At 41.4% G+C, this 26,013-nt stretch overlaps 2 protein-coding genes across 4 annotated transcripts in view; both read right to left on the reverse strand.

The window, feature by feature from the left end:
• The window catches only part of nadsyn1 (NAD synthetase 1), a 33,819-nt gene extending 19,980 nt beyond the window's left edge, over positions 1-13,839 (reverse strand). Inside the window, exons 1-10 of the mRNA XM_078253999.1 lie at positions 13,535-13,839; positions 10,433-10,493; positions 8,043-8,159; positions 7,645-7,698; positions 7,324-7,413; positions 6,025-6,076; positions 5,725-5,813; positions 4,764-4,881; positions 2,969-3,100; positions 2,447-2,518 (exon numbers count right to left, since the gene is read on the reverse strand). Of these exons, the coding sequence (XP_078110125.1) occupies positions 2,447-2,518; positions 2,969-3,100; positions 4,764-4,881; positions 5,725-5,813; positions 6,025-6,076; positions 7,324-7,413; positions 7,645-7,698; positions 8,043-8,159; positions 10,433-10,493; positions 13,535-13,619 (870 nt within the window). The 5' untranslated portion in view covers positions 13,620-13,839. The remainder of the gene's footprint in view (positions 1-2,446; positions 2,519-2,968; positions 3,101-4,763; positions 4,882-5,724; positions 5,814-6,024; positions 6,077-7,323; positions 7,414-7,644; positions 7,699-8,042; positions 8,160-10,432; positions 10,494-13,534) is intronic.
• A 1,660-nt stretch (positions 13,840-15,499) lies between these two features.
• dok4 (docking protein 4) overlaps positions 15,500-26,013 on the reverse strand; it is an 88,560-nt gene continuing 78,046 nt past the window's right edge. For all 3 annotated transcript variants that reach the window (XM_078254272.1, XM_078254192.1, XM_078254111.1), the window contains one exon: positions 15,500-25,178. In XM_078254272.1, coding sequence (XP_078110398.1) covers positions 25,033-25,178 — 146 coding nt within the window. In that variant the 3' untranslated portion in view covers positions 15,500-25,032. The remainder of the gene's footprint in view (positions 25,179-26,013) is intronic.

The following is a 26,013-nucleotide window of genomic DNA, read 5'->3' on the forward strand; positions in this document are numbered from 1 at the left end:
GAAACTACTGGGCTCTACATTAATGCTGCCATCACTTGCCACCGGGCTTAACAACTGTTCTGGGGGAAACCCTGTGAGTAATCGTGTTAAGTAATCGTGATTTTAATAATGACCAAAAGAATCATGATTATGATTTTTTCCCCATAATCGAGCAACTCTACCCAGAGTGCTGAGCTGCATGTCAAATTAATTGTCAGGTTCCAAGCTTTCCGATGCTGTATACCACTTCTATGTGAAATCTACTGTTGACCTGCTACCCCACCCCCCCAAACATCCCCTGTCCCCCATCCATACCTCTCTAGGAAAAGGGGGTGGAATGCTAAGGGGATCATATATTGTTTGTGTTGTAAATTTGCATTACTGAATTTGTCCTCCATTCTATTGAAATATTTGAGGTATTTTTGTACATTTGAGCAGTGCTGGATTACTTGTCCTGACTCAGTTCTCTCCATTTCCACTTAAAGCGTGATTTGAGGTAGGGCTGGGCAAAATCTCATTGTGAAAATGTTTTGTGAAAACACCCATAGTCAACCATACAACGTCGCCGCAATATCGACATCGAGGTATTTGGTCAAAAATATTGCGAGATTTGATTTCCTCCATATCGCCCAGCTCTAGTTTGAGGCGTAACCTCTAATGGCAACGATCGGACATGATCCTTCCTGAGTAGGGATCCACCGATTATCGGCCCTGGCCAATTATCGGGGCAGATATTTGTCAATCAGCAGATCATCTGTATCGGCGTTTTATTTGCCTGATAACCGATAAAGTTAATTATTTAAAAGTGCGCTACTACTCTCCAGCTCTGTAAGCCGTCTGCAACAAACTGTTAGCAAGCTAAAACTTCAGGAAGCTAGATTTGTTTATTTTTATTGATTTTCTTTGACTGTGTATTATGTTCAAAGTTTCAGTTTTATTACATATTAGCTTAAATCTTTAATCAAACGTTTAATCAAAAATGCATTGGAGTTTGTAACATTCCAAAATGTTCATTTCAACTGTAAGATTTTCATATTTACTGTAATTGCATATTGGTTCCATTATCCGTTATCGGTTTTATTAACGATATCGGCCCTGAAAAAACAGTATCAACCCGTATTACTGAGCATTCAAAATTGTGATTCAGGACTTTTTTTTTTTGTCTTAGGACGAGCACACTTGCTCACAGGTCTGTAACGAGAGAGAGGCACCTCGTCATGAGAGCATGATCCCAGAGCAACCTCTGTTCCAGTCTCATTAGCTGTAATATGTGACATACAAAAGTCAGGCCTGCTATTTTACCTCAGGCTCGATAAAGACAAACAGTATTCACACTCAACTGTAAACCAGCCACACCTCACATTCTAGTTCCAGCCATTGTGGGCCCATAAATACAGTAAAAACCATAACTTTAGGGTTAGGATTTTTTTTTTAGCAGTGGGGGCAGGTCTGTCCAAACAACCCCCCCCCCCCAACCTTCACAGTTAAAGAAGATACCTGTTTCTGATTGGAGGGCAAATACCCATTACTGTAACATGGTGCCCCAGGACGCCTCAAACATACAGACGTTACGGTCAGCAGCTCAACCACTATTCTAAATCAGCATGCAACCTAAAGTGTGCTAAACAATAAGCAACCATAGCAGCAGTGTTTATGCTAAATGCTATATTTTGATGTAGTTAACTCTCACCGGTAAAACAAAGCTAACCAAGGGTTGAACTGGTGGCCAAAAGTCCACAGTCACACAAGCAGGGCTCTGTGAGACTAAAGATGCTAATGCTAGTAGCAGGTATAATGCTTGCCATGTTCACTACCTTAGTTTAGACACAAAGTTGAGCTGAGGCTGATGGGAAAGCTGTTAGTTTTGCAGATATTTTGTCATAAAGCAAAGGATTTGGCACATTGTATTCATTTGTTTTTAACCTGATACACCCTGTTAATAAGTGAGCTTTAGAGGTGATGGAAGGAAATAATAAGTAAAAAACAAAAGCCACGCAGAGCATGGGAGCGGAGTGGAGAGAGCGGGGAGCGCGAGGATTTTGGATGGAGCGTAGAGTGGATTTTTTCAATTTTGGAGCATTGCCTTATCTACCCTGTTCCAATTTGGCTCTGGTACCGCTCACACCATGCAAAGCATGCCTGAGCCCGTTTCTGTGTTACTGGAGCACAGTACATGCGCCCTCCCTCTCCATGCTGCCAGTGCCTGCCATCTGGTGGACCCAGGTTTTTTTTCTTTGGAAGCGAAATGTGAGCGATTTGAATAGAGGGGGGTGAAATCTGAGTGGAGCGCGGAGCGATATAGAGCGGAGAGGCCGGGAGCAGCTTTGAGCGAGTGAACGGATGGAATGAACTGCTCCTTGAGCGAGGAGCTAAACAATTCTCACCGTTTCACTTCGCTCGCATGCGCTGCAGCCGTGACTCGGCAACTTGCACATTACAAAAGGTTGGAGGGGGGGTGTCGTCTCACCATGTTTGGCTGGCACACTTCCCCTCTGTAGCTCCGCACATCCTCCAGGTCAAGAGTGGCTGTAATCACCTCCTGCAAAACACACACAGACACAGATACAGATACACACACACACACACACACACACACACACACACACACACACACACACACACACACACACACACACAGACAGAGAGATCAGTCTGGCTCTCTTGTGACTCAGGAATGCTGTCTTACTGTATGACCTGCCCTGCAACAGTTACCCAATATACCTGTACACACAGGAAACACACACACACACTTATGTCCACATCTACAATAATATCACTTCACAGCTACATAAAGACTCTTAGGGCATACTCACACTTGGCCCAGTTAAACCGTGCCCGAGCACATTTGACCCCAAAGTCTGCTTTGTACTTGGGGGGGTTATCGTGCTCGGGCACAGTTCAAGGCAACTGGGCCAAGTGTGAGTACAACCTTATTTGCAGGTATGTTTTTTTTTGAGCCAGGTCTGGCTCTTTCCATGTCTGTACACACCACATCATTCAGAGAGAACTGTGCTCCCTGTGCCACAATGTCTCCGTTGATGACCACCATGGCACACCCATCGTAGTACACGCGGTCCCCGTCACAGCCCCTCTGGTTGGCATACAGGTAGATGCCTCCACTCTGGAACAACACCAACAATACACTGAATGCAATGCTGATTTTAGTCAAGGTATCGCATGCTGAAAGCAGAAGGTGTGCTCAGAAGACAGGATGTTACGGTGGTACTATGTCCTGTATTGGTGGTACAACACTGCCCTCTGGTGATCTCTGCTTTGCATTGTCTGTGTCCTGGATGTGCAGATGGGTGACATATTCAAACAAAAACCTACGTATATAAAGTGTCTTGGTAAGCTGCTGGTAGAGCTAAATGATTTCAGGAATATATGCAATTGCTCATTTTTCAGAACAATTTTGCAAATTGGATTCTTTTTTTTCTTCCAATATTTGTAAATGAAACTCTAGACCTAGATTTGTCTTCCACGTAATCTACCACAACAGTGGTTCCCACACAAGGACACCTAAACTGACACAAAATAGACCACGGACCCCCAATATTTTTTACCAGGGTCCCGCATCACATAACAGTTTTGCTTTTAGATTTTTTTCATTACAGAAAGTGTATGAAAGCCACGACCAAAATAGCTGTTGAATGACAAAAACAACCACCAGATGGGAAAAGGGCATTTAACAACAACTTTGAATGCACCACAACGCTGTAAATTACGAGTTTCACTGAACGCACCGTCAAATGTTTTCCGACAACAGCAGCTGCAGATTGTTACATCTCGGTGTTGAATCCTCTACAGTGAAATACAGTCACACTTTACACGTTTAGCGTTAGCTGTCAGCATTGCAACCGTGTTTAATCCAGCTACTAGCTAGCGGTAGGCTAACATTAGCTGCTGTTGAGTGTAGTGTTAACTAGCGTCACGTGCAGCGGTGTTTCTGTTTCCTGTAACGTCTGTTTCAGAGCATCAGAGAGAAGTGCAGACATATCAGTGGCACCAGAATGAGGAACCGAAATCCGCGCTGCTATTCCTGCAGCAGCAGGATGTGTTACGAGGAAGTACGGCAAAATAGTATCCTGTTAGGCACGACGCAAAGCCGAGTGAAGTGAAAATAAAATAATAAATGGCGGCATGCGATTAATACGATTTAAAAAAATGCACGTGTTATGCTCGGCCCTTAATCGCATCGCGATTAACGCGTTAATGCTGACAGCCCTAGTCATTGGGTAACTTCTGGATGGAATTCGTCGTACGGAAAACGTAGTTACTTTTCCCATGTATGTATGTATGTATATATATATATATATATATATATATATATATATATATATATATATATATATATATATATATATATATATATATCCCTTAGTACATTCATGTGGATTTTTTTATTTAGTTTATTCAGTATCTTTTATTGTCCATATTATTCATGTGGATTTGTTTGTTTTTTGTTATGTTAACATCCTGTTATGATACATGTGTATGTTGTGTGTGATGTCTGTAAGCTACTGGGACCTTGAATTTCACCTTGGGGATCAATAAAGTAAGTAAGTAAGTAAGTATGTAAGTATGTATGTATATATGTATGTATGTATCTATCTATCTATCGATTTTTTTGCACACCCCTAATGGAATTATAGTGAAAACAATGATTCCCCTTTTTGCTGGGGACCCCCTGGAATTCCCCTGAAGGACCCCTGCTTTGGGAACCACTGTACTACATCATGTGTTCCTACCAAGCACATGTTTGTGGACTCCTGGTTAAAGAGTACCTTGGTGGTGGCTGACTTGATCAGGTTGACTCTTTGGTCCGCTTTGCGGAGCTCGTGGTGGCTGGCGGACGAGTTAGTAAAGATTTCAACTCCATCCAGACCCATCTGAATATGGGGGCTGAGGAAAGAGAAAGAAAAAAAAAAAGGGTTCATTCATTCATTAGGAGTGAGGACTGTTTCACTGACTGTTTATTTTTCTTTTTTAAACAAAATACAAAACAAACAACTCGCAACATGAACACCTAGCCATCTCACAAGCCCACTTCTTGATTGACGGCACCCCCTTCATTCTTCCATCCTTTTAAAATAATCTGTCTGGCTATCATTAAACTAGTCTGGACCCGGCTTCTTACGTGCTTATCTATCCCGCTTAGGATGGACCCATCTCCCAGAATAAATCATCTTGGGCTGAATGGAACCTGGCTCCCTGCAATCAGACATAGGTTAAACTCTCAGTTCTTGGGCGCCCGGATAGCTCAGTTGGTAGAGCGGGCGCCCATATATAGAGGTTTACTCCTCGACGCAGCGGGCTGGGGTTCGACTCCGACCTGCGGCCCTTTGCTCCATGTCATTCCCCCTCTCTTCCTTTTCATCTCTTCTACTGTTCTATCAAAATAAAGGCTGAAAATGCCCCCAAAAAAATCTTAAGTTTTTTTTTTTTTTTTTATTAAAATAAAAAACTCTCAGTTCTTTTAAATCAAGGCTAAAGACTTTCCAGTTCGATGCTGCCTTTCTTTGAATAATTGTTCATTTTTTTACACTGCACGGCCACTTTTATTCTTGTATTTCATATGTTTTATTCTATTTTAGCTGTGTTTATATTCTTACCTGTTTTGACCTGCTCTTTAATGTTTGATGTAAAGCACTGTGCAATGTGCTATACAATACATGCCTTGCCTTGCTTTACACAGAAAACGACGACACCCATGCCATCCTTATACACAATCCTGTGTTGCTCTACCTTCTGGGGTTCCAGAGCTCCTCGCAAATCTCAGTGCCAATGCAGGTGTCCTTAGTGGACAGCACGCAGTCACCGAATGGGACAGTAACCTGATGGACACAAACAAACAGGGGAATAAATACACTGAGCCTCTCTTTGCTAATGTTTCCTGTGGAGAAACAAATAAATAGCTAGTCTTAGCTAAACACAGATAATAATAATAATAATAATAATAATAATAATAATAATAATAATAATAATATGATAATAATAATAATAATAATAATAATAATAATAATAATAATAATAAGGTGTTTTTACCTGCCCTGTTACCTCCTGGATCATTCTGGGCAGGAAATACTCCTCCACATTCCTTAAAGAAACAAGCACTCAATATTATTTCCAAAAGTGAAATAAAATCACAATAGTGGTAAACAAAATTGCATCAAAGTGTTGGCCTCCCCTAGTAGGGCTAAAAACATTCATAATCTCAGTTATTTTGGTCAATATTTATTTGGAAAGGTGTTGCAATTATTGAAGTTAAAAAAACTGTGAAATTTCCCTTAATACTTTTGCCGTTTAAACCTTCTTCTTTTTTTCAGAACACAAGACAAAATAAGAGTTTACTTGCAAAACACAATGTGCAAAATAATCTGCACAATTGTGCATAATCATTTTTGTTTTCAATTGAAGTGTAACTCTCGCCAAAATGCAACCTAGGGTCTTTTTGTGAATGTACCCGAGTCAAACTTTCGTTTAAAAGCAGAATTAAGATGGAAACGCCACTTTTAAGATTGACCGTGTTTTCGTTTTCGGTCAAATGGCCTTTTGAATGTGAGTGCTAGGGGCTCTACAATGATAGCATCAACATCACTATGTTTAAAACACTAAGAAGGCTCGACACAACATGTAACTTTGCTCCAAGTATCACCAGGGGCTCTACACATGAACTCCAGCATTGAGAACACTGTTTGTGTACCCAGAGTTTACTAAAAAGAAAGGTTTTGAACGACTCACTTTAGCAGTTGGTTTTATATGGAACTAAGCTTTAGGAGCTTTCCATCTTTACTCTCCTCCCTGTTACGTTGCATTGCACGGAGATTGACTATTTTTGACTGGCTAGATGGACAGCGACCGGAAAAATCAACAGCTAAAGTGAGTTGTTGACCTTTCTCAATCAATCCCGCGGGCCACTGCACCAAGGACTGAGCCTCTTTCACAAAAAAAAAAAATGTTTAAATTGAAAACTGTGATCTTAAAATGTAAAGACAAACTGAATTGTGGATTCAGCCAATGGTGACACCCTTAGTATCCATAGGTGACAGAGGCTTACACCTCCCACAGGTCAACAACGTGTTGTGTGTCCCTGCACATCAAGCTGATTGGTTGACCCCACTTCCTGTCAAACACACATCTGTTTTGCCCTGATTATACCCTAACAATGAAAGTATCTAAGTGTAAGACTCATTGCAAATGAAAGTAATGAACATATAAAATAGTTTGCTAATATTCATCATGTATCAACAATTAGTGTCCTCCCAAATACGGCGAGACGGAGCGATATGAAGGGCTTCTAATATTAGTACCGCAGAGTCAGAGTGTGGCAGAGTGAGGACCAACCTTAACTGATTCCACGGTGAGAACCAGCGCAGCTCTCGGTAGTTCCCGTGGTTGGCCATCACCATTTTAGGTCTGATCAGCAGAATCTTTCTACAGGATGGAGGACAAATGGTCAGCGATGGATGGATGGATGGATGGATGGATGGATGGATAGATATTTGTAGAATTCACAGGTCACATTAGCAGTACACAAGAGGAAAACACTCAACAAAGAATAGTGCAGGGAATCCAAAATAATATATATCCAGTTAAGTTATATAAATGTATAAAAGTAGGAAAACAAGATGTCATTCATGAGACTGGACTGGTGTGCTGACGTACCTGTTGAGGAACAGGACCCGACAGTTGTAGCGCACATTGTGATGCATGATGGGCCTGAGGGGAACACAATGTGTCACAAAAGAGGACTTCCAAAGTGAGATTTCTCAGGTAAGAAACAAACAAACATGTCCTGTCAGTTTAAATTCAGAAATGGGGGCTAATGGCGAATGTGAAGAGTGTCCCAGGTTCTGAGCCGCCCTCTCAGCCAGGAGAATATTTAGAGTCACAGCAGTTTGAAGTGCAACAATTGTTACCTTTTGTGAATCGTGGGATTACTTTCAAATGTTCAGCTATCGGCACACCTGCACAAAACACTGCGATACTCTTTGTTCAGACAGGACTGCTAGACTGAATACTGCTTTTTGGACAGGTGTGACTGTCTGAAAGGTGATACTCACATCCCCACGTCACAGATGATGTCTTGGGTGACAGCCGATTCTAGAAGCTTCCTCAGGACCTGGAAGCTGTGGAGCAACGTGTCCGACTCATAGAAGTGGTCTGCACAGCCATAACCGCTGTTAAGAAAAAGTAGTGAATTAGAAAAGAGATGTCAGCTGTCAGCTAACGTATTAACTTCCGTATAAGGCGACTACCGGAAAGTCGCGGAGGTGAGGTTTTGCAGTAACGGCCAAACGAGCAGTGGAGTAGTAACGTTACGAGGCGGCGAGCCAGCTGCTAAATGAGTCAAATTAACGTTATGCTTCATCCACACAAAGATTGAGCTTCCAGCGTCAGTTCTGGTAGGCCAAGCAGTCAAGACGCCGCTAACCGCTATTGGCCAACAACACGGTCGTATCAGCTGATCTGCGTCAGCGCATCAGCAGGTCAACTCCCCTCGCTTCTAAATGGCTACACTCATAACAGGGCACCCTGCTTAAAGCCGCTTTAGTTTGTTCCTAACTGCTTGCTGCTTGCATCTATGCAACCCAACTCCTCCCCAGCTCCACCTTGCCGTGTATAACGTGGCATAGGCTTCTATGTCATCGTTGCCGCTCTGTTCATATGGGGGAATAGTTCAGCTCTCCCAGTCTTAAAATGTGTGAGTGTCCCCTAATGCTGCTGCTGTCAGGGGACTCCTCTGAACAGAGCCATACTGCCAAATTTAATTCGAAATGTATTCAATAACATTTCCTAAATCATTTTTTATTGTCCGTGTTGTTCTTGACTTTAACGGACCTGACAGAACTTTATTTGGCTCGTTTTTTCTATGGCTGGCACCTTATTAACCCTCTGCACTACGAGGCACTGAATACATGTCATTGCTGTTAGTCCAGCAGTTAAAAAAAAAAATCAGTTTGGACCAAGAGAATCATACTATGACATTTCAATATGTCAATATACTCATGTCAGTGCAGGGTTCAACAATAGTTTTTTTTATTAGTGGTTATCGAATAACGACCAAAACTCTACTCTGTATAACTAAATTGTTATATCTGATCATTGTTTACAATGTATAAACTATGCTAGGCTATGACACATGTCTATGGTGTGGGAGATTTGGGTTCGATTCCCACTGCGATACATCAACCAATGTGTCCCTGAGCAAGGCACTTAACCCCTAGCTGCTCCAGAGGCGTGCGACCTCTGACATATATAGCAATTGTAAGTCGCTTTGGATAAAAGCGTCAGCTAAATGACATGTAATGTAATGTACATGTGTCTTAGATGAGTTAAAGTTTATAGTGAAAATGGAGGCTATTATTTATTAAAAAAAAACTATCAAATCTAATTGCAATAATTCATTTACCGGAGTACGGAAGAGGATTAGGGCCACATGTGAAAAAAATTATTTTTAAAGGGGCGCTATGCAGTTTTGGCCATTTCTTCGCTTTTTGCTCGCAGGTTTCTCTATAGAGCTCCCCCTACAGCTTCAGAATAGATATTTGGCAGCTCCTATGTTTACTTGTGTCTGACTCCTCGCTCGGTCAGTCTGCTGTTTCCTCTTTCTCTGTTCCTCCGACAATGCTTTCCTATGCTCAGCTATGACGATAGTGTGAAAAACTCCATCGCGACCTTGTTAGCCGGTTCCTGAATGGGCGTATGTGTGCAGTGCCGTGAAACAATTCGTTGCATCGCGAGACCTGATATCATGCGATACTTCTTGACGCTGAGGCCGGCGGCTCGCCAGCCGAAAGTTGCAAGGGTGGTTTTCCAGCTCACAGGCGCTAGGGGGAAGCAAGACGACCACCATTCAACTCGAAAAAAGTCATATAAGCATTCCAATGACTCCGAAGCTGTTTAGTTACGGTAAATTAAGCTAAAAAAATCTGCTTAGTTCCCCTTTAAAATCAGAATTCTGACTTCTTTTTTTTAAGTTTTGAAAAAAAGTCTTTAATCTCAGAATTCTGAGAAAAAAGTCTGAATTCCGACTTTAAACTCAGAACTCAATGCATTTGGCCCTAATCCTCTTCCGTACCGGAGAGACAGGGATTTCTATCTTTAATTTGTTTGACCGTATCCATTTTAGGTACCTTCATTTCTACTATGTCATAGAGTTTAAGTTGGAACAACTGTATTTTTTTTGTTTCTAAACCTACAATGCAAATGAAACATGTTTTATGCAAACAAAAATCATGTAGATACTTAAAGAGCACTTACAAAAACATTGTTAATGTAGGTTGTTTTTTTTAATTAAAGACCTGAGAAATCATTGTGGAACTGTTAGCCGATAACAATAACGTAATTTATGATACGATGACGACGCGGCCTTTTACTCGGGCCATCGGGCAACCCTTACTGTTGAACCCTGCAGTGTGAAACCAAATAAATGTTTTTCCCAGCAGCATACCATATCTCTAGCTCCGGACCCAGTCTGTATTTGGCTCCGTGAGCTTTAGCAATCTCAATACCTGCAGAGAAACACACACGCACACACACACACACACACACACACACACGGAAGGATTATTGTTATTTTGGCAAAAATCACTGTTGGTTCTGTGTGCATTGACCAGTCGTGGAAATAGTTTTCAGTTCCTGTACTACTGGTTTAGTGGTATTGCATTTCCACAAGCAGCATGGTGCCTCACAGCAAGAAGGTTCTGGGTTCGAATCCAGGTCGTTCCGGGCCTTTCTGTGTGGAGTTTGTATGTTCTACCCCGGTTTCCCCGCCATCAAAAAAACATGTACTAGGTTCTCCAGTCAGTGTCCTTGATCAAGGCACTGGCTCAGATCTGGAGTTGGTCCTCGGGCTGTAAATGGCTGCCCACTGCTCCCTTGAGGGATGGGTTAAATGCAGAGAATGAATTTCGCTACATGTATGTGTATGTGACAATAGAGCTCAACAGTCCCGCCCACAGCGGGTTCCGGAAGTAAAAATATAATGCAATTTCTCCATTGATTGCATCCATCGATGATAGACTTAAAACCAGCTGCTGACATGACTTAGCGATTGTATATGCTCATATAGACACCACAAATCATGGGGCACTACCCTTGTTTTGAGATAAATGTCTTTTATTCGCGATGTCTTGGATAAGTACTTCATTACCCACAATCCTGAACAATCCCACAATCCCACAGTGATGCCTCTGATTGGTGGAACTCATGCTGGTGAGGGGGGGGGGTGTCAGTACCCGATCTGTGCTGCCTGCACGATCCGTCACGAGGATTTACGACACTGCACAAATCACGATCTGTTCCACGCTTCTGACGTTAGCCTCTGCCGGGAAGCTAACGTTAGTTTAGTTAACAGCTAATTCGGCTAACCGCTAGCTGACAGCTTGATTCAGTCTAAAATAGTTTAACTCAAACTTAACACTGGGTAAAGCCGGCTACAGCTGACGTAACAGCTGTTATATATGTTAACGGTTATTTTCAGGTTTTATTTTGAGGGTCTTTTAAAGTTATTACATGCTGTCTCAGCTAGCGGTTAGCCGAATTAGCTGTTAGCTAAACTAATGTTAGCTTCCTTTCTTCAGTGGTGCGCGGTGGTTTATGGGATGAGTAGTTCCTTCGCTCTGAGATGACAATATGTACACAGTCTTGTACCTTTTACTTTTTGAGGATTTTCTGTTCGTTTTTTTACTCGAAATGATACGTTGTACGCTTATGAGTCACATACCATCTAGTTAGCCTAAGGCATGGTCTAAAACTCTTTATATACGGATTTTTCCAGACGTCAATGGGAGAATTGAATGGGAAATTTACTTCCGGAACCCAAGGTCTCTCAGAGGAGGGGCGGGACTGTTGAGCTCTATAAAGTACCTTTACAAAGTTAGGAGACTTGTGAGAGACCAATAAAAAAAGGTCACAAAGGCAGAAATGTCTTATAGACGTGTCCAGGGTTATGGGTAGATCAACATGACAAATGTCTGTGGCTTCAACTGCACAAATCACAAAACTGGTGGAAATGTTCAAGGGCATTGCCAGACCTTTCTCCACAGCGCTGTAAGGCTGTACGTTCAAAGGTTGTTTTAGTCATGCAACAGAAAACTCAGACTGGACAGATAGTCTAGCTAGCTGTCTGGATTTACCCTGCAGAGATCTGAGGAGCAGTTAACCAGAGTCCTCACAAATCCAAAATTGTTGTAGGGCTCTGTGATCAATACTTTGGTGATCAGTTTGAGTTCCACTGTGGGAATTGGTTACAGATGTACAAACTGAAGACTTTGGATAGAAAATTATTATTACCATTATTGTGGTTATAATATATATGAGGAAAAAAGCAAACGTGTCTCAATTCTCTGTTCATGTTGCTGAGTGGTTAATCAATAATACTTATGAAACCCTGTATTGATGCAATTTGTCACCTGTTTACACTGCAGTCATCTCATTTATTTATTTTTTTACTAGTTTCGCACTAATGTAACAACAGGCATATGTGAAGTGTGAAGAAAATACTCTGTTACAAGTAAAAGTCCTGCATTGAAAATGTTACTAAAGTAAAAGTATAAAAGTATCATCAGGCAAATGTACTTAAAGTATTAAAAGTAGCGTAACTCAATGCAGAAAAATCCTTCCATTTTAGAAAGTGTAAAGGATCCAAACATTTGTGTGTTTAATGGTCTAATCATTTCAGCTGGACTTGTAGGCCGTTATATTGTTGGCTAGTTTAAAGGTGCCCTGCCACACAAAACCGTTTTTACTTGTATTTTTTGAAATATGTTAGGTCCATATGTGTTTGTGTTATGTCGTGAATGTGAAAATGAACTGCTACCTCCTCTGTCAGCTCCACTGAAAAGAAATAAGCGGAGAAATCAGGCCGATTGCAAAAGCTGGTCAGTCTGACATGGTGTTGCCTGAGCTCATTACTATTCATGAGCTCGCCCAGTTGCGCTGGGTAAAGGATGCTGATAGCCAGGCTCTCATTGGCTAGCTGTTAGCCAATCAGAGTCAAGCAGCTTAGCTCGTTGAATATTAATTGAATAATGCAGTCTTACTGCAGGCTTTCTATACCACGCTAGAATGGCTTGAAACAAGGTAACCAAGGCATTTTTTCCACAAAAAAATGTTACAGAGTCCATGGTAGAACTTCAGATATAACCACAAAGTAACGAAATACGTGTGGAAGGGCACCTTTAATTTATAATAAATCATCAGATTTTTATAAACTACATGTGTTTTGTGTGCAAAAATCTTAATGTGTAAAGTAAGTAACTAAAACTGTCAGATTAATGTGGTGATCATGAGTAAAAAGTACAATATTTCTCTCTAAAATGTAGAGGAGTAGAAGTAGAAAGTGGCATGAAAAGAAAAGACTTAAGTACAAGTAGGCTGCCTTAATGTGTACTTAAGAACAGTCCTTGAGTAAATGTACTTAGGGACAATATTAATAGAACCAGAAACTAGAAACCTCACGTTACACCTCGCAGCAGTTACAGTGATACGTGATATACATGAAATAGCTTCAAAGACACCGCTGTGCAGCAGTAATAACAGTCCGACTTACTCTTCAGTATTCTCTCCAGGTTGCCTTCAAAGTCCAAAGCCCACTGATTCAATGAGCACGTAGCGAGGGTCACTTTCCGTCCCATGTCCTCGGTAGTTGCTAAGTTACAACACTGAGCAACTCACGTCGCGTGAACAAACCAGGCGGACAATGCAAACGATATGGGATATAACGTTAAGCTAGCACAGGTATAGCTAAATACTGTAGCTATAGTTATCTATCTAATGTTAACTGACTGTCATTAGTAGTATGCGGAGTTACCTCAACCTGATCTGGAGAAGTACAGAACGCCTGTACTCCGCCTCTACTTCTTCTTCTGATCCGTCATTTTGGCAATTTAGACGCTTCTGAGCACATTACTGCCGTCCACAGGATAATAGATGACATTACTTCAAGACTTGAACATATTTTTTTTATCTAAATGTGAAATTTTGATTTGAGTTCTGAGTTTAAAGTCCCTTCATTCTCAGAATTCTAACTCAAATACAAATTTTACATGTGGCCCTGCAGCCCCCCCCCCCTTTTAAAAAAAGTATGAGAATACATTTGTGACTTTATTCTCAGGATTCTGACTTTAAACTCAGAACTCAGATAAAATGTTCACATGTGACCCTAATCCTCTTCCGTACTGCGGTTTAGGAACCACTGCATTATATAATATATTAGATATTGTTCATTTTTTCATACTTGTTCAACTGTCAATACTTAGATTGCTGACTGTTTCAACCATTTGGATGTTTCACATTTAGCTAATCATTTGAGCCGTTTAGTCAGGCCTACTTTTAGCTAACCATTTCCAGCTGCTTATGCAATACTTTAACTCATTATAACTGACTAATTATTTCAACCATTCATCCATAACTTTTAGCTAACTGCCTGTTTAAAACTTCTGTGCTCACCCCGCAGTTTTTGGGAGTTTGTTCAGTATATGTGGTGCATAAAAAGTGAACGCTACTTCTCCCTGTTTAGTTCTGACTCTGGGGATAGAAAGCAGAGCTGTCCCAGACCACCTGAAAGGTCTGGATGGTTTACAATGTAGCATTAGATCAGAAATAAACCATTCAGTGCTTTATAAGTGCTTTAATGTTGTTTCGCAAACAGTTGCTTATTGATACATCCAGCAGAGATGGAACGACATAAGCATTCATTTTAAGTCGTGCTTCTGGCCACCTGATGCAGGTATAATGTTCATTCTGCTTTAAGCTCTGTCTTTGGTCTCCACCAACTCCTTAGGGGAAATATCTGTCTCTTTAGCTGCTAAATGCTCCACTATGTTCACCAGCTATAGTCTCTAACTGTGTCTGACTGCTGTTTGCTGCTGAGCAGGCAGTGTTCAGTGGGTTTATCACAGCTTTGTCTCTGAAAACAGCTGGCTGCTGTAGCTGCTGCCGTTTCATGAGATCAGTAAGACAGAACCGAAAGAATAAGGTTACGGGCTGTAAAACCAAAACAATACTCAAAGCTCTGTAGAGCTGAGGGGAACTGCAGATTGGGTTTAATAGTGCGTTCCATTTACCTCGGAACTCGGAAGCCGGACCTGGGAATGACGTCACACTTGAGTTGAATGCGTTCCATTTACAAGTCTGAATTTTCATTGTGGGGTTAGCTCTAGCCAGGTTAGCCATTGGTAGCAATACCAGTTGATAACAATGCATTACGCTGTTGTTTTGTGCATACAAACAGCGTCCACAGATAAAGGTTGGACAGGACTGTGTGTACGACTGATTTAGTGAGACACAAATAAGACAGAAGTGCTAATAACTGTATGTTACTACAGCTGTCACTGCTGTTGATGCATGGAGCAGCCATGTTGGATTTTGAGCTCGGGGGGGGGGTTTCCGACTTTGACCTCAGAAATTCCAAACTCTGAGTACAAACAGAACACACTATAATTCTCTGTCACTACAAGCAACATCTTTCACTCATTTATTCATTCATTCATTCATTTATTGTAAACTTACCAGCTTTTACATGAACATGATCAATACTGGGCCTTTAATGCCACCCCAAAATCATTGAATCAGTTGAAACATCATATGAACATAGACTTTCAACTTCATGTCAAATATTTTACATGTGACAATAGTTTAAAAAAAGAAAAGAAAAGGCAAAGCGTTAACAAAGTCACATTTCAAAGGATTGACATCACAATGGAGAGCTACACTGTTAAGTAATGGACTTTATTTTTCTACAAAACATGCACTTGGTGAGGACAGTGTATAAATGGCTGAAAATAACATTGTGTCATCCGTTACAAAGCTAACGGCGGGTCATAGCCATGGTGAGAGCTGACACTGTCAGTGTGATAACACTACAATCACAAACAGTGACTATAACCGTCTGGAGGCGGAAAACTGTCTGCGCTGGAAGTTTCCATCCTTGGTTTTGGTTGGTCCACCATTTTGGTCCAGACTGCAATATCTCAACAACTATTGGATGGATTGCCATTGAATGTATGGTTCCCAGATGATGAATGACTTTGGTGATCCCCAGAGGTGGAAAGAGTACAAACATATTCTACTTAAGTAAAAGTACTATTACTTTGATGAACTTTTACTTATGTACACGTAAAACTCCTGGTATAAAAATCTACTCAGGTAAAAGTTAAAAGTAGCTAATTTAAAATGCACTCAGAGTAAAAGTTACTTTTTAACATCAGGGGAGACTTTATTATCTTTTTTATACTTATTATAGCCTACTTTTTTAGTCATATCAAAGTCTTTTGTGATTCGATAAGGGCACAAAGCCGCTTATCGATTTGTTTGTTGAGAGATACTTTGCCAAAGCAATGGCGCAAAACAACGTTAGAGAGCTTTTTTATTTACTTTTTTTTACTCAGTAACTGATGTGATTTAAAATGTAGCAAAGTACAATATTTCAAACAAAATATACTTAAGTGACAGTAAAAGTACAGATTGTAAAAAACAAAAACAAAAAAACTCAATTACCGTAATGTGAGTAATTGTAATGTGTTACTTTACACCTCTGGTGATCCTCTGACTTTTGATTACTGCCCCGAATTCAATTCAATTCAATCAGTTTATTTAAGAAGGAGACTTGGCAAATTAAAATGATTACATGGCTTAAAAATGCCAGAATAAGCCAAAAGTCTATTTCTCATCTCTAGTCCCCTAGCCTCGATGCTAAAAAAGCCAGGTCACATTTTTACTTATTCAGTAAAATAGCTCAAAATCTACTGGATGGACTGGCACAAAATGTAGTACGGACATTCATAGTTCCCAGGTGATGTACCCTGCTAACTAGCAGGTTGACATTTGTGGTTCAGAGTGAAATGTCTTAACAACTATTGGAGGGATTGCACCATAGACTGTATAATATTAATGGACAAAGCATCCGGTTTGGCGAAGTGCTGCAAATGCGGAAGTGCCTCAAACCTGCATTCTATCTGAATTCCAGCAGGGGGCGACACGTGCGGTTGCAAAAGGAGGTCGGTTTCTATAGAAGTCTATGAGAAAGTGACCCACTTCTCACTTGATTTATTACCTCAGTAAACATTTTCATAATGAGTTTATGGTCTCAATCGCTAGTTTGAAGTCTTCTGCAACACAGAATGGTGTTAATTTTTTTGAATTATGGTCTCGATTTTAAAATCGGCGATAAAGCAGGGGGTGTTTTAGGGCGTGGCTATGATGTGATTGAGTGAAAGTGTGTAACGTAACGTAGAGTGTAAGTAGCTCCTCCCTCACTCCTCCCTCTCGTCTAAAATCGTCACATCCGCAACCAGGATGGCTGCGACTGTAACGGCAAACTTGACGACGGATAGCAGATCTCCGTTATACATGTGGTCATCCTCTGACTGTTCAGTGCCACCTTCAGGTCAACATTTAAACGTGTCTAATACGTCAGTTTATGTCCAGTTCTCTGCAATCAGCCTCAGCTGTGCTTTGAGTTTAGTGCTGGTCAGCGAATGTTGGCATGCTAACATGCTAAACTAAGAAACAATGGAACTCGATACTTGCTTCAAAGCAAACTGACCATAGACCATAGATTTTTACAGTCTATGATATTGACATTAGCATGTGGCTCAAAGCCCCACTGTACTCTTAGGGCCCTATTTTAACGATCTAAGCGCATGGCGCAGGTGCGTTTAGGGCCTGTCCAAATCAACTTTTTGCTAGTTTAACGGCGGAACAAAATTGTCCGTGCGCCGGGCGCATGGTTCAAAAGGGTTGTACTTAGGTGTGTTTTGGGCGTAACATGCAATAAACCAATCAGAGTGTCATCTCCCATTCCCTTTAAAAGCCAGGCGCGCTTGTACCTTGGCGCATTGCACCGTAATATTTTTATTTGTAATCTTTTGCATGTTCGTGTGCTGCTGCGGTTCCCTGTGTGTGTAACAAGCATAGTGTGCGCGCGCTGTGCATGAGTCTAGGCGCATTTTATTAATTCGCTGTTAAAATAACAATGAAATGCTGCGCTATTGACTTTAGACCAGGTTTTTGTTGGTCACTGGCGCGATCACTTCCCGCTGCCTCAAGATAGCAATACGCCAAGAATGCACCTGAACACACCTCCCTGTAAGAGACCAGCACGCCCATGGGCGCACAGATGGGCGCAGGTGCATTTGCTATTTAAACAACACGGGCACAACCGCGTCGGTCTTAAACTAGCAAAAAAGACACTTGCATCGTGCTTTGCGCTGCGCCGGGTGCAAGCTAGGGCCCTTAGTCACTCGATCCTTGCTTTGCTTTAGGCTATCCTGAGTATTTAAATGAAAGGTAATATGTTTGACCCACGTTTGTAGCTCTTTTTAAACAATTTTTTCTCTCATGCAAGTTAAAGAAATAAAACACATATCCGAAATCCTGCTATCAAAAATACTGGAGACAGACCAGTGTGAAGGTATTAAAACTTTCAGCATACAAATGCTTATTATGTCACTTGTACAGACCAAGTACTGTGGCGTTATTCAACTGAACTGTTCTTCCTAATATTATCTGATTTAAAATGTGAACATCACGGCTTTGTCTTTACATGTGTGTTATCTTTATGGATGTGATCTGCGCTTGATGTTTCAGGTGTGTCTTTCAAAATCAAAAACGAGCTGTTCTTAATTCCAGACCGATCCAGACTTGACTTAGCCGAACCTCTGGTTTGGCTTAAACAAGTCTGGATTGTTTCAGTTTGTTGAGCTCATTCAAGACAGGACTTTTCACAATAAGCTCTGAGCCTTCTCTAAAAAACACCTCTCTGCAGGATGCTACAGTTTCTTGACAAAACGACCAAAGAGAAACAGCAGCGTGGCGTGTGATTGTGGTTGATCTAAGGCCAAAAAGATCCATGCTGTGAGAGGGGACGCTGCAGAAGACAGGATGGTAAAGATGCACTCAGGTGCAGATTTATGTGTGAAGAGACACGCCGACAAAGTGCGGACCGGCTGTCATCTGCTTGTTCAACATTACATGGTACAAAAAAAGTGGTGTCCGCATTTTAAACGAAAACATGTTGCAATATTCCCTCATGTCACGCTCTTTCTCTCACTCTCTTTCTCTCTCACACGCACACCCACACACATTCCGTATGAAATAAATAGCAATATGTACAAAACTCAAGTTATACAGTATGCAAGTACACAAAACACAGCTACACACAGTACACGACTTACATCATGTAAACGACCAACAAGCATAGCCCTGTCATTTTAAAATGACTTCAAATGAGAAAAAAAACATAAACCATGAAATGGGAGTTGTACAAGGCTTCCAGCGTTATAATCAAGCTATATCAGATCTAGACACAATCCAGCTTTTCACGATGGTGTCAAGGTGGTCGGTGTGTTTCCTACGCAAGAGGATAAGGGTATGTGAAAAATGTGTTTGAATTCGGAGTTTGAAAAGACAACTGTGATTGAACTGTGGGAAAGTCAGAATTCTGAGAATAAAGTATGACTGTATTCTCAGAATTCTGACTTAAAAGTCCGAACACCAAATTCATTTTTAACATTGGCCCATAATCCCCTTCCACAGTTCCTAGACGTCACATTTACCACGTTACGTTACCAGTCCCAAACCCTTATGAGAGAATCAACAAGGCAGCAATCGGAGTCAACAGTTGAGAAACACATGATCCAACCTTTATTGTTCGGACCCGTCCTTCCTGGCATGCTAATCACCTTCCTCCCATCACTACCTCACCTTTAAAGTATAGACAAAATAAATAGCTAGGTCATGGCAAAGTGTAATAGAAGGCAAAGGCAGCAAAGTCAAGCTGCCTTAATGAAAAACAACCGGATCTTCTTTTCTGTCTTTTTCCTCTGGAAGCCTCCTTAAACAGCTTTGGGGTTAGCAGGGTAGGCAGGAGGGAAGTTTAAGTTTACAATGTTAAGACATTGTTGGAAATAAATGACCCCAAGAATCATTCATGCTGGAAATGTTGGCGGATACAGATGTTTCAACCATACAAGGGTCAGATGTAGATCTGTTTCAGTAATCTCCCTTAAAGCTTTCGTGCGTAACTTTTTGATATTAAAGAACGTCCGTTACATTCAAGCCATTGCCAAATGAGTTGCTACAAAGCTAATTAAGACCATCAGCTCCACACAAATCTCTCTGTGTTTCTCAGTATGACTTTGTTCAGAAGATTGTGGCGTCCGGTGACTTTCGCGCGCAGAAACTCAAGGGAAGATAATGATCTCTTCTGAAGAGTCCATCATGTTGGAGGACCGTTTTGTTGTCATTACTTAGAATTCCTCATGGGGGCGGCAGAAACTACGCACTATAGCTTTAAAGCAACACTATGTAACTTTTAGCGCGAGCAGTAGTTCCAATGAGACAACCTGTAGGGGGACCGAAGCGGGAAAAGGTACATAGTGTTACTTTAACTATGATACACTTTGACAATAACAGAGTTGATCAATACTGCGTTTATGGGAAGACTCTGACATTCATGGATGCTAATGCCCCCTTGTGAATGACGACATTATTGTAAGACAATTTTGTTTTTTTACAACTTGGGTCCTTGCATATGAAAAGTTAATTTGCAAAAACAGATACAAAATGAAAATAAAATGAATAAACCAACACCCGTTTGATTGATATTCCTTTGAGTGCACAATCAAAAAATCATGGTTTATGAAAATTTAAAACGATAAGAGATGTCTTATCAAAACAACCCAGAACCAGTATGACTGATATCCCCTGGCTGGCACAAAATAAAACATGATTTGTGAAGAAACAGAGAGCGCTGTTTTTGCAAATGAACCCTTCATTTCGGGAATTTTATAATTGTAATCTTGTACTCACTAAAACCATTAATGAGATTTAGAAACATTGCAACAGAGCAAAAAAAACAACAACAACAACAACAACAACCTTGCATTTAGATGGTTGCATGATCAGACAGGTTGTTAACAAGCCAACAGTTCAACCAGATTAAAGCAAGGCCAGCTGAATTGCTGCTTCTAATTCCTGATTCACCAGGAACACTATAGTTCTACTAGAGTTCTGCTTGGGCCTAAAACTGAGACCAGAACCCAGCTTGTACCAGTGTCTCTCACACCTGACCTGGATGAACCTGTCTGACTGTTAGTTCTCCATGCTAATGGATGTCTCTAAAGGCCCAGACACACACAGCCGACAGCCAAATGTCGGCAGAAAAGGCAGTTTGGGCTGATCAGTCTCCCCACATTGGTCAAAAAAGTGCCTCGGAACACACCAAAGCGACGAGACGTAATACGTCTCCATAACAGCAGGCGGCGCTAATCTGTATTGTCGCCCAAAAATGAAAACCGGCAGCTGATTGGACGAATGCGTCATGTGGGTCTTGTTTCTCCGGAAATTCAAAGACAGACTGTCATGGCAGCTTGTTCAGAATACAATATATATTGTACTAGTTCACCAAAAACGTGTTTCTGAAAACATTTTAAGCGAGAAATAGGCCGTGCAGTTGCTGAATCTGTCTTCATTTCAGATCGACAAAGGTCACTTTAAAAGATTTTCGTCAGATTTTGAGATAGTCACGCTCATTCCGCTCCCCGTTTCCGGGAAAGCACTCTACCCATCAGATGGGTCATTTGAGTCCGACTGCCGCCAGTGCCCGCTCCGCTGATTATACATGTCAAATCGGCCAAAATGAAGGACGATGTCCCCTCGGACGGACGACTGCACGGAACACACCGAACAGACTCGAGTCACTGACCTCGCCAGACTGTCCAACGGCCGATTATCGGGTTGGTGTGTCCGGGCCTTAAGGCTCTCCCCACTGGGCAATGTGTCTTAATTAAACACATGACACACTTCAAATCAGACAACTGTCAGAGAGAGAGCGAGAGAGAGAGAGCGAGAGAGAGAGGGCGATATATAATAAATATTTGAATACATTTCATATGACAATGACCCGAGCCGGACCAGACCCAAGACCCAAGCTTTACGCAACTTAAGGCTCCAAACCAACCCAAAACCTGATACTCTGTCAGGACTGGACGGGTTCAGGTCACGTAGCAGAACTCTGAACTGCAAAATTAAATACTTTAGATAATATTTTTACTGTTTAATCTTAATTTTTATTTCCCAAATAAGTTGGGCTAACCTTAGGGTTTGTAAAAGGCCTGTCTGATCGTCTGACTTCTGCTGTTGTTTGCCCCGTCCACCTTCTTTTGAAGCGATGTTGCTGTGTTCCCAGATCTCATTATTTAACTTGTGAGTACAATGGTATGATTACTGATAGAAATGATTATGAATTATCCCTTAAGACCATCTGTCCCACAAGAATAGTTTGACTGAGTGGAAGCAACTAAAAGGTTTGGAGTACTGTAGGCCACGTATAGGAAGCTGAAGAAACCCTTACGGAACAGATTGTGACACTACCTGCTGATTACATTACTGTTATAATAGCAGGACTGCTCTAGTCACACCGTAGGGTACTTGAGTGGTCCAAGTGCCCATTGGTCAGCCAAAGTGCCCCTGTGGTCGGGTTAAGAGCCCTTAAGGTTGGCCCAAATATTCCTGTCATATGCTCAAGTGCTCACATGTGACGTTTGGGGAAAGAAAACGTGATTTAACAACCATGATGATATGTCTGTAGCCCAATGGGACAATTCCACACTTGATGTCACATATCATGTAGGCAAATTGAGGCACCTTGAGTGCCCCTGTGGGCAGCCCAAGTTCCTCCCTGTGCTGCTTCAGTGAGCCCTAACGCCCCTCTAGTTCAAGTCCCGCTCTGACCTAAGGGCAGAAATGAACCCTAACCCTGTGGGAGAAAGAGATGCCCCTGTATCATTCCCACCCCTGCCCTTTAAAAAGTATGTGATGTATGTTTTCCTATCATTCTCCTGTGTTTCAGTAGAGAGTTTCCCATTTCAGTGTTTAGGGTTTGGTCGCTCTAATTAGAAATAAATGATTTGGAAAAAAGTAATATCTGGCATTGAAAGTGTAAAGACATTGAATATCCATTATTGGCAGGTTCAATCTAAACGTATCATCAACCTCTACACTGTAAGTCCCTATTCCACTTCTAAGCCATGAATAATATAAGAAAATAACAGGGTTGTGCAAATATAGCTCAATAGAAGCATGAGGCTACTAGGAGGTGTAATAGGATACATCTCAGAGAAAGTCTGAAGCTCTAAGGGTGAACATCCAGTTTAGTACAGGAGCCAATCCATTAAAAAATGAATCTGATCATAGTTTCATTCCAAGGTTGAGAACCTCAGCACAGCAAACAGATCCAGAAACTGCAAAGTCACATCAGTTATCAGCAAAATCGAAGGCATCGATCCAGTCGCGGACATACAGTTATTAATCAAGTGTTCTTCGGACAAGTGTACCAGCTGGCACTGGAACAGCGGGAACTTTCCACAAGGGAATCCTAGGTGTCAGTGGATTTCCAATGATAGCACAGTCCATGTGGTGCTATTAAGGCACCATGCAGTCCCGGTCCACACAGTATTCAATGTAACACACTGGGCCTTACTGACTTCATCCCATGGCAGCCATTTAGGAATTGTTTCACTCTTGGGGTGAGAAACTCGAGCTACATCATCAGATCCAGCATTAATAATCCTACTGTATACACACCATAAAAAACAGAGGAAGTTTGACCAAAAATTTGGCATTTCACAGATTCCTCACTAAAACTCTACCAAATCTATCCCGGTAGCTTGGTAACAAGATAGGTTTGTCTATAAAGGCTTTAATAGGCCTTGAAGAACTAGGTTCTATGATGTGTCGTCAAACACATTGCAAAAGTGTTTGTACCGGTTCCATTTGGTCACAATCGAAGGTCGGGTGAAAAGCCTGTCTTGAAATCTTGACGCAGTGAATCACACAAAATATGATATCTACACACATCTTTGGACAGTTTCTCCTCAAAGGCATTCACAGTGTTAGGTTTCATTCATGAAAACTGACAAAAATTCCACATATATTTAAAGTAAGGTTTCCAACAATGAATGAATTTAAATTAAGCATTTCTTTTAAGGAAATTCCTATTTTCCCTATGATTAGGACCAAATTAACACGTCTCTGTCTCTCTCTCCCTAAAAGGAATTTATGGACTCTATGAAAATAAAACGTTATCAGTTTGAAAAAAAAAAATATATATATACACTACAGTGACATCCATTTTCATGTCTTCCTCAAATCAGAGAAATTATATGTGTCACATAAGGGGGAGTGGCCAAACTGGGTAAATTTTAACAATAATAAATATGGATCCCAGTGCTAGTTTTGACACTAATGAGGTTTAAAATACATATTCATATGCATATGAGGGACTACAGCCACTAAAATTGAGTTGTGGTGTTGGGCAGGCTGTTCCATTTGTACATATACTGCAGGAATGGAAAGTAATGTACTCTAATTTGTATGTATTCCACGTATTTATTACTGTATGCACTTTGTTTTAACCCCAAACCACAATCTTTTTTCTGATCTCACAAAGTCATTTTGGTTCCTTAACCTAACTGTCGCAGGACGATCATCTGTATCTCGTACTGCCAGAGATTTACTATTTAAATCATAATTTCAATAAAAACTGTAGTATAAATTCAGTAAATAAATAAATAAAATCGCTACAAATTGTTCTTCAAGGCTTTTCACCCACCCATGGAGAGCGTCCACTCGGGAACAGGTGGAAACACTTTGACTTGGTTGGACAACACATAATACATCCTAGGTGGTTTAAAGCATACTGAGAGCCATATACGCCAATCTGCCAGAGTTTCTTATCCTGAGTGTGGAAAAACGTCAAATATCCCCGGTCCACTGTAGAATTGTAGAAGCTGCAGTCATGTAAGGAAGACCAATCTCCTTGCAGTCTTTCGCTGTATTTAGTTTTCACTTCCTGCTTTCTGCTTTCAGCATGATCTTTTGCCCAGTGTTAGTCCCGCCTACAACATCTCCTGTGAGGTGTAACGTTGGGCTGTAAAACTAATATAAGGAGAGACAGTGTGTTTCATTGTGTGTGTGTGCCTGCATGCATGTGGGCATGCGTGTGTCTTTTTTCCAATTCCACATATTCTTCTGTGTTTGTGTGTGTCACTGTCCAGGGTAGGTGGGGTAGTGTGTCGGAGAGTGTGTGGGTATGTGCGACTGGGACTGTGCATGTGTGTTTGCCAGGGGCAGCGTGGCATGGCGGTCCGGAGGCAGGCGGGTGGACAGCAGGTCGTCCTCTGCAGCATCACCTACAGACAGAGCAGGAACACAGCTGTTACTGTAGCACAAACAACATACAATGTGGTCATTAGAAGTGCTGCTAGATATGTTTTTTTTTCACTTTGGACAGCACCAGGCTAGCTGTTTCCCCCTGCTTCCACTCTTTATGCTAAGCTGGGCCTGACTCCAGCTCTGTACTTCTTGGTAAAGCATTTTTCAACCTGGACCTGATTTTCCCATTTGACTAATGGGCACAACACGTTTTTAAATTGATCCAGACTGCCCCCCCAACCAAATCCATTGGGCAAGAGTGTTTTGTAATTGTAAAGATTTACAAAGAATGTGTTTACGGCACTTCTTCTCTAACTAGGACTTTTTGGTAGCCTGGAAATCCAGACCCAAATCCGAAAGATTAAGGGTCTGGCTATGAGTAATGAAAATGGCCCAACTCGAGGGGCGGCACCAAGCATGCATTTGAAAATAACACTGCGACCAATGTTTACTGAATGATTCCGGACTTTGACGCAATTGGATAGCACTACAACCAATGTTTACTGACTGATTCCGGACTTTGACGTTGCAGCGCTGTCGTCATCAGTTTAGCTCGCCTCTGGCCCGCCTATATCAGATACACCGATGTGATTGGTGCAGCTCGGCTCCAAGGGCATGGGTAATGAGCATCATTACTGGCAATGGCAAATGAGGTTTAACCATGTATGCAGCTAATTTAATTAGCTCACGTTACTGTGTTGTGTGAACTGTTAACTTCATTTAATATTGTATGTGGCGTTTTCTTTTGCGGGGAGCAAATGTTCCACCAAAACAAGTGGAAGTTTTGCAGAGCCACCGTCGCTGTGTCGGAGC

The sequence above is a fragment of the Sander vitreus genome, chromosome 1, assembly GCF_031162955.1.
Source record: "Sander vitreus isolate 19-12246 chromosome 1, sanVit1, whole genome shotgun sequence".
NCBI classification, from domain to species: Eukaryota; Metazoa; Chordata; class Actinopteri; order Perciformes; family Percidae; genus Sander; species Sander vitreus.